At 42.7% G+C, this 8,924-nt stretch overlaps 1 protein-coding gene across 2 annotated transcripts in view; it reads left to right on the top strand.

Moving 5' to 3' along the window:
* The window catches only part of LOC122556815 (hepatitis A virus cellular receptor 1 homolog), a 39,174-nt gene that overhangs the window by 1,859 nt on the left and 28,391 nt on the right, over positions 1-8,924 (top strand). For both annotated transcript variants that reach the window (XM_043704020.1, XM_043704019.1), the window contains exons 2-3: positions 524-871; positions 7,701-7,781. In XM_043704020.1, coding sequence (XP_043559955.1) covers positions 524-871; positions 7,701-7,781 — 429 coding nt within the window. The remainder of the gene's footprint in view (positions 1-523; positions 872-7,700; positions 7,782-8,924) is intronic.

The raw sequence follows: 8,924 nt of genomic DNA, 5'->3' as shown, positions 1-8,924 counted from the left end.
TGCCCCCCCAACCCCATCCAAAATCCCCACCCCTGCTCACCCGACCCCGCCCCGTCTGTGGGGCAGCCGGACTGGACATCAACAACAAAACTGCTGCTGCTACTGCTGCGTTTTGTGTGTGGTGGTGGTGAGTCTCCAAATAGCGCGCGTGCGCGCACGCACACACACACACACCTTTTTACTGCAGCGTTTTGACAGGTTCCACCCCTGCCTGTATTGTACACTGTGGGACAGATTATCTGGGGAAGGAGGGTTTTGAGTACACCCCTCCAGGGAAAGTGTGGGGGAAAGAGAGAGGTCAGGCATTTGGCAGTGGTGCCTGTGTAATCACTGTAAACAAAAGACAAGATCAGTGTTGGAAACACGTCTTTGATGTAATGTTTCTATCTGGACCTCGAGATCTCCTTCGGACAATCTGATATTCGGATAATTGACATTCGGATAATTGAGGTTCCTCTGTATACTGCACAATTTACCATGACTGCCATGAAAACTGAATGATTATAATGTTTAAATATTTCAGGCCCAGCCACCTGTGTGAGAGGATTAGAAGTGCAAGGAATCCTGGGACAGTCAGTCACACTGCTGTGCACATACTCTGTCCAAAAGCATGGTAAGACTGAAATGTGCTGGGGCAGGGGCCAATGCCCTTCAAGTGGCTGTTCAGGTCCATTGTTGAGAACAAATGGGACAACTGTAATTTCACCAATACTCACAAAATACCATATGGATGGTAAAATAGAGGAAGGAGATGTATCGCTCACAGTGAACCATCTACAGAAAGGAGACAGTGGTTGGTATTGCTGTCGTGTACAGATTTCTGGTCTTTTTAATGATCAGAAAGTGAGCATCAACCTCGTGGTTTCAGAGAGTAAGTCACTTTAATATTACCTATTCCTCATAGTTCTGTCATATTGATACAGATTCTAGCTGTTGATATCTCTGTTCAGTAGCATGGGATGTAGTAAGTGTATAGAATGCAGAGGAATGTGCAGCAGATTTAGTGTAAGCTGACAATGAATCTGTTACGATTCTATGCAAATGACTTTGTGTATTTGTTCCTGTGACTGTACATGGACAAGAGATTGATTTTACTCAGTGCCCTGGTCTCTCTCACAGCTAGAAGCATGTGAACTCAATCCTCAGGTTTCTCCTGCATGACTTGCTGAAAATGGGATGAGATTGAAATGGTTGGCAGCAATATTGAAGCAATCAATTGTTGCTAACAATGCATTGCATGTACATAACTTATGCATTAGAAGTATAACTAATATTTACATTCACATTAATATTTTGATGGGTGATTTCTGAGCTCACTGTATAAAATAAATCATTCCATTAATATTCTCATTCCATTAATATTCTCATGTTACACACTGCACTGTCTTTCCATAAGGCATGTATACAGGTCTAAATCTGCTCATAACACATGCTTAAGTTTATTTCCTTCTTCCTTGACTTTGCTCTCTTCTTTTACTGGTTTTGATGGTTTAACCTCCACTTTACAATTATTCAGTTGGTCTCCCTGCCAATAGTTTGACTTAATTTTCCTTAATTTCTGCTGATATTCCAGTTATGCCAAACCAAGTGATGGAACTGGGTATTCATTATGAGGTTCTGAACATGTTGAATGTTTGTGATTGAGAGGAACATAATTTGAAGGTAAATCAATGCAACTCAGACAGAAGAGACAATAAATGCTGAGTTTGGCACAATGATCTCTGTAAAAACTAATCACTCAAAGCCCCACTACACAATGTGGAGGTCCAGTGTTGGACTGGGGTGGACAAAGTTAAAAATTACACAACACCAGGTTATAGTCCAACAGGTTTATTTGGAAACATTAGCTTTCAGAGCGCTGCTCCTTCATCAGGTAATTAGTGGGGCAGGATCATAATACACAGAATTTATAGCAAAAGATCATGCAATTAAAACAATATATTGAACAAACCTAGATTACTGTTAAGTCTTTCATCTTTTAGAATGGGTTGCAGATTTCGGTTCATTAATATGTAAATCCCAGAGCTTCTTTTAAGTCACATTTCTGAGATAACTTAAGATTTTATAAAAAATGGTGACATCTCAGCTAAGACAATGCATTAAAGTCTGTCTGTATTTCAATCTTGACTCAGACTGGTTCTATTTCCAAAGTAGGAATTTATAAAATGTTACATTGCCTGACTGCCTGCAGATTGTGTGCTTTTTGAACAGAATGGAATGTATCTGCAAATACAGTTCTGCAAATGCAAATTCACCCCAGAGATTTATATATGTATGTGTGTGTGCATGTTGAGAGGGGGGAGAGAGAGAGAGAGAGAGTGTGTGTGTGTGTCTGTGAGTGTAAGAGTGTGTATGTGTGTGCATGCTTGGTAGAGTCTGTGTTTCAGTGTGACAGAGTATAAGGCTGTGAGAGGGTGTGCACGTGGGTGAGAGTATGTGGGGTGTAGGTGTGTGTGTCTGAGAGACGGCATATGTATGAGAGAGGGTCTGTGTGAGTGTGTGAGCATGTAAGAACATGTGTGTAATTGTGCTTGTGTGTGAGAGAATATAGTGTAGTGGGGTCACCTGTATTGTGACATGAACCCAAGGTCCCGGTTGAGGCCATCCCGATGGGTACTGAACTTGGCTATCAGCCTCTGCTCGGCCACTCTCCGTTGTTCAAAGTTTGTGAGAAGATTTGTAGCTCGGGTGCTCGTTGTTGTGGTTCTGTTCGCCGAGCCAGGAATTTGTGTTGCAGACGTTTCGTCCCCTGTCTAAGTGACATCCTCAGTGCTTGGGAGCCTCCTGTGAAGCGTTTGTAGATTCAAACCACTACAAATGCCGGAGGAAAGATCACAGAGGCTCCCAAGCACTGAGGATGTCACCTAGACAGGGGACGAAACGTCTGCAACACAAATTCCCGGCTCGGTGAACAGAACTACAACTCTCCGTTGTTGCGTATCCCGAAGTCCACCTTGGAGGACAGGCACCCGAAGATGAGGGCGAATGTCCCTGACTGCTGAAGTATTCCCCAACTGGGAGGGAACATGCCTGTCAGGAAATTGTTGCGTGGTGTCCATTCATCTGTTGTTGTAGTGTTTGTTTGGTCTCGCCAATGTACCATGCCGGGGGTATCCTTGCCTGCAGCGCATAAGTTTGACAATGTTGGCCGAATCACATGAGCACCTGTTGTATACATGGTGGGTGGTGTCCCCACGTGTAATGGTGGTATCCATGTCCACACTCTGACAAGTCTTGCAGTTACTGCCATAATAGGGTTGTGTGCTGTTGTGTCCGATGTTGTCCTGAAGGCTGGGAAGTTTGCTGTGAACAACGATCAGTTTAAGATTTAGCGGTTATTTAAAAGGTGAGAAGTTGAAGGCTTAGGGATGGTCTTGGTGAAATGCTCATCCTCATCGATAATGTCTCGCAGGCTGGAAAGATGAAGCAACATCACTCTGAAAGCTTGTACTTCCAAATAAACCTGTTGCACTATAACCTGGTGTGTGATTTTTAACTCTCTCTACATAAGTGAGGTTTAAAACACTATGTCACAGACTTCACATTTTTCAGTCTTTTTGGTTCAAATAACTGACAATGATTTTTGCTGTGGTACAGAGACATTAGTTGGATAGCACTGAAAGCTCTCACTGGTTGCCATGGTTCCCTCAAGTAGAAACTCCCACATGTAGTTCCCATATAACCAGCTCTCCTTACAACAATCCCATGTTGTTGATGAACAGAAAAGATCAATATTAGTTCAGATAATGATCCTAACCTTAACCCTAATGCTATCATTGGTTCTACAGAGAGGGTTGTAACACTGTGAAATGCAAAACCAAAGGTAGTGATTGAAATGGAGTCCATTGTTTATCTGTTTGGACAGATCAGAAAGATATTTGAAGAAAATGGGAGTAAAGGGATCTGAAACTGAGGTCAGTGCATGAGATGACGATTACTGATGATCTTAATGATGAACATTGGCAAGATCTGCAGAACCCACAGTCTGTTTCACTGTCAGTTTGATGGAATTGTAGTCTTCTTTGGAATAGACCTGATACCATCATTTATCCATGATGCCTGCATTATCTGAAAGTGGTGAAACACTGGATGAATAATGTATCTTAGGAGAATGGCATTACCTTCAGTATTCATGGCAGTTGAATCGACTGCAAAACATACTAACAGCACATTGACACGAAAGCAAGTAAAGCTGTTCCCTCCCTCTCAAGAGAACTTGGCAGTGCAGTTTGGAGCAATGAGGGAGTTTGTGTAAAACTGATTACCTTAAAGTGGGGTTAATGTTAGTTCCAGAAAAGAAGTATCATGTGCCTGAATTGTTCCAGAAAGAAGATATCAGTAGTATCAATCTATACATTAAAGTCACAAGTGAGTTAAATCTATTAAAATGGTCTCTGGTGTAAGTACTGTGGGAGTTTTACAACATTTGATTTTGGGATCTGTACAGTACTAGGGATGTGGATTGGGTACTATACAAATATAAAGGGATATTTTATGATTATTGGGATTATATTCTTTATGTGTGTAAAAATCATTGAATCTGTGTTACAAGTACAGAAGTCACATGACACCAGGTTATAGTCCAACACGTTTATTGAAACCACAAGGGTTTGGAGCGGTGCTCCTTCATCACTTCATCTGACAAAGGGATGTGCTCTGAAAGCTTGTGATTTCAAATAAACCGGTTGGACTATAACCTGGTGTTGTGTGACTTCTGACTTTGTGCTCTGTAGGTGGAGAGAGTGAGTGTTCAAGGTGGTAAATGGTTTGCCAATAAAGTGGGAGGCTTCGTTCTGGAAGGTGTTGATCTTTTTGACTGTTTTTGGAGCTGCACTCAACCGAGCAAATGGAGAATATTTCATCACACTCCTGACTTGTAACCTTATAAATGCTCCTCAGACTCTGGTGAGTCAGGAGGTGAGTTGCTTGCCTCCAAATCTTGATCCTCTAACCTGATCATTGCCATAGTCATTATAAAGCTGGCCCATTTAAATTTCTGCTCAAGTGGTACCCGCTACATTGTTGGTGTTAGAGAAGTGACCACATTGCCAGGTAGTTGCCAGCATTATAGCTATACTGGTACAATTTGACTAAGGATGAGGCTAGTTCTAACACACAAGTCTTGTTGTAAATGAAAATTTAGAGGAGCTGGGATGCAGTCTTGACCAGATCAAGATTGATGAAGTTGATGTGCTAGATATTTTGGAAAACATTAAGATTGATAAGTTCCCAGAGCCAGACCAGATTTATCCTAGGCTGCTCCGGGAAGCGAGAAAGGAGGTTGCTAAGCCGCTGGCGAGGATATTTGTCTCATCATTCTCCACAGGAGCTGTACCGGAGGATTGGAAGGAGGCAAATGTTGTTCCTCTTTACAAGAAGGGTAATAGGGAAATCCCTGGCAATTACAGACCAGTCAGTCTTACGTCTGTGGTCAGCAAAGTTTTGGAAAGAATTCTGAGGGATAGGATTTATGACTATTTGGCAAAGCATAGTGTGATTAAAGGCAGTCAGCATGGCTTTGTGAGGAGCAGGTCATGCCTCACAAATCTTATTGAGTTCTTTGAGGAGGTGTCAACGACGGTTGAGCAGTGGATGTGGTGTATATGGACTTCAGCAAGGCATTTGATAGGGTTCTCCATGGTAGGCTCATTCATAAAGTCAGGAAGTATGGGATATAGGGAGATTTGGCTATCTGGATTCAGAATCGGCTGGCTGACAGAAGGCAGAGAGTGGTGGTAGATGGAAAGTATTCTGCCTGGAGGACAGTGTTGAGTGGGGTCCCACAGGACTCTGTTCTTGGGCCTCTGCTCTTTGTACTTTTTATAAATGACTTGGATGAGGAGGTTGAGGGGTGGGTTAGTGAATTTGCAGATGACACAAAGGTTGGAGGTGTCGTCGATAGTATAAAGGGCTACTGCAGGCTGCAGCGCGACATAGATAGGATGCAGAGCTGGGCTGAGAAATGGCAGATGGAATTCAACCTGGATACCTGCTAAGTGATGCATTTTGAAAGATCGAAGTCGAATGCTGAATACAGGATTAAAGACAGGATTCTTGGCAGTGTGGAGGAACAGAGGGATCTAGGTGTGCAAGTACATAGATCCCTCAAAGTTGCCACCCAAGTCGATAGGGTTGTTAAGAAAGCATATGGTGTTTTGGCTTTCATTAACAGGGGGATCGAGTTTAAGAGCCACAAGGTTTTGCTGCAGCTCTACAAGTCACTGGTGAGACCACACTTAGAATATTGTGTCCAGTTCTGGTCGCCCTACTATAGGAAAGATACCGAGGCTTTGGAGAAGGTGCAAAGAAGGTATACCAGGATGCTGCCTGAACTGGAAGGCTTGTCTTATGAAGAAAGGTTGAATAAGCTTGGACTTTTCTCTCTGGAGAGAAGGAGGAAGAGAAGAGACCTGATCGAGGTATACAAGGTAATGAGAAGCTTGGATACAGTCAACAGCGAGAGACTTTTCCCCGGGGCAGGATTGACTGGTACAAGAAGTCATAGTTTGAAGATATTAGGAGGAACGTATAAAGGAGACGTCAGAGGTAGGTTCTTTATGCAGAGAGTTGTGAATGCTTGGACTGCATTGCCAGCTGTGGTGGTGGAAGCAGAGTCATTGGGGACATTTAAGCGACTGCTGGACATGCACATGGATAGCAATGAGTTGAGGGGTGCATAGGTTAAGTTACTATATTTTACATTAGGATTAAATCTCGGCACAACGCATGGGCCAAAGGGCCTGTTCTGTGCTGTACTTTTCTATGTTCTATGTTCTAGTACTACTGCAAGCATATTGTCAGATCCAAATACTTCTTATACTCAGTAGCCTTTGGCTATTTCTTAATATCTGACGGATTGGATTGAATTGAATTGAATTGTTTTGTTGTGGTGAAACCTTCAGGAGGAAGCTGAGATGGATCACCCACGCAGACCAAACATTGCTGAAACTGTTTCAACCTTGCCTTTATCACTGATGTGCTGAATTATTCCAGCACTGATGATCAAGGTGTTTGTGGAGGCTTCTTCTTTTGTTTGTTGTTTTATTGTCCGTCACAATGCACAAATGCGTAAGAGAGTGCTGCTGAACTTTGATTTGATATGCTGGTTGTGGGAATATTTTATTCTTTTTTTTGATTGCTGATTCTGCTGTTTACCCAAAGTTGATTGACTGTAAATCAATGGATAGAGATTTACATTCTGTGTGGCTTGGATCCATGAATTACTTTAGAAAGTCTCAATCCAGTTTGTAGTGTGCAACACAAATCTGTCTTCCAGTCACTGCAAATGACTTGACAAAGTGTGTTCCATTTTCCTGAACATAGAAGTCACAGGTTCCTGTCTACAGAAGATACATCTGTCCAAAAGAAATTGCAACTAAAAATATGTGAAATGAAAGGAGAACAGGATGTGCTCCAGGGTTTGAGGTTTGTTGTCTTCCTCATTATAAATCTGATGCCAAAACAACATTCTGATCAGAGGTGACCACTTTCTGCAAAGTAAGGAATGAGAATAAGATACTAATTTGTCTTACTTTTCCACATATCTGAAAGCTCATTTTACATGTAGCTTTTGCATTGATTTGCAAGTGGTTGCTACCTTTAGCTTGGTTAATGTAATGTGGGGCTAAATAGCAAGTGAGAATGACTCAGGTCTACAACAATATTAGCACAAGAGAGTAATACATTTGTTTCTGTTACAGGCTCCAGCACACCTCCTCCATCTTCGACTACATTCTATACGACAGACTGTGGTAACTGTTTGACTTCAAATACAATTGAAAGTAAGTCTGCAGTAAGATATGCCATGTCATCTTTTAATCTGTAACACAACAGTATTTCATATTCATTTGCATGTGAACAGTCTTGAGACCATCTGATTTTTGATAATCAAGGTAACAAAGTGTATGCTTAAAGAAATAAGAAAACAAAAACTGGAGAAGCTCAATGGTAGGTAGCATAATGGACAGAAATGAACTTAATGGACTGAATCTTACAGTGTTTCAGCTAACTGCGAGTCACATTGAGTTTGATGGATTGATTCCTACTGCGAGGGCAAACATGTTTTCTCGTTGAACCTTACAGAAATCATTGCATTAACTGCAATTCTGTCCCTATGAGTATTGTGTCTGATTTCTGCCCCATCTTACTATGTGACATTCCTGGAACAACACACCACTCACCAGATATCCCAGAATTGACCAGCATCCCTTGCAAAAGGACTTCTTACAGGACTTCTTACCCCAGGGGCCGCAGAGGAGGCCCAACACCAGACCAGGCCAGCCTGGTCTAAGATTCCTACCCAGGTTAAAGCAGTCTTAGTCAACTGAAGAAATGCTCAGCACTGGAAAATGTCAATGACTTTCTCCACTCTGCAACTGTAATGCAACCACCTTCTCTTCGATATTGCACACTTAGTCGACCTCTACCAATGTGCCCACTTCCCAACAAGGCTCTTGTGCTACCACTCTCACTATTGCCTGCAACACCTTCCCCCCATACTCTCACTCCCCAATACCCTTCAACATTCTACCTACTCACTCACTCAGATCACCTCCCTACCTACAACAAGGAGTAACAGCTGTGCCACCCACTTTCCTCTTCTGTAATACCTACCTCTCTCACAATGGAGAAAGTGAGGACTGCAGATGCTGGAGATCAGAGCTGAAAATGTGTTGCTGGAAAGGCGCAGCAGGTCAGGCAGCATCCAAGGAACAGGGATATCGACGTTTCGTGCATTCTTCAGGAATGAGGAAAGTGTGTCCAGCAGGCTAAGATAAAAGGTAGGGAGGAGGGACTTGGGGGAGGGGCGTGGAAATGCGATAGGTGGAAGGAGGTCAAGGTGAGGGTGATAGGCCGGAGTGAGGTGGGGGCGGAGAGGTCAGGAAGAAGATTGCAGGTTAGGAAGGTGGTGCTGAGTTCGAGGG

Source organism: Chiloscyllium plagiosum, chromosome 14 (assembly GCF_004010195.1).
Source record: "Chiloscyllium plagiosum isolate BGI_BamShark_2017 chromosome 14, ASM401019v2, whole genome shotgun sequence".
NCBI lineage: Eukaryota > Metazoa > Chordata > Chondrichthyes > Orectolobiformes > Hemiscylliidae > Chiloscyllium > Chiloscyllium plagiosum.
This window is presented reverse-complemented; position numbering and strand designations above follow the sequence as displayed.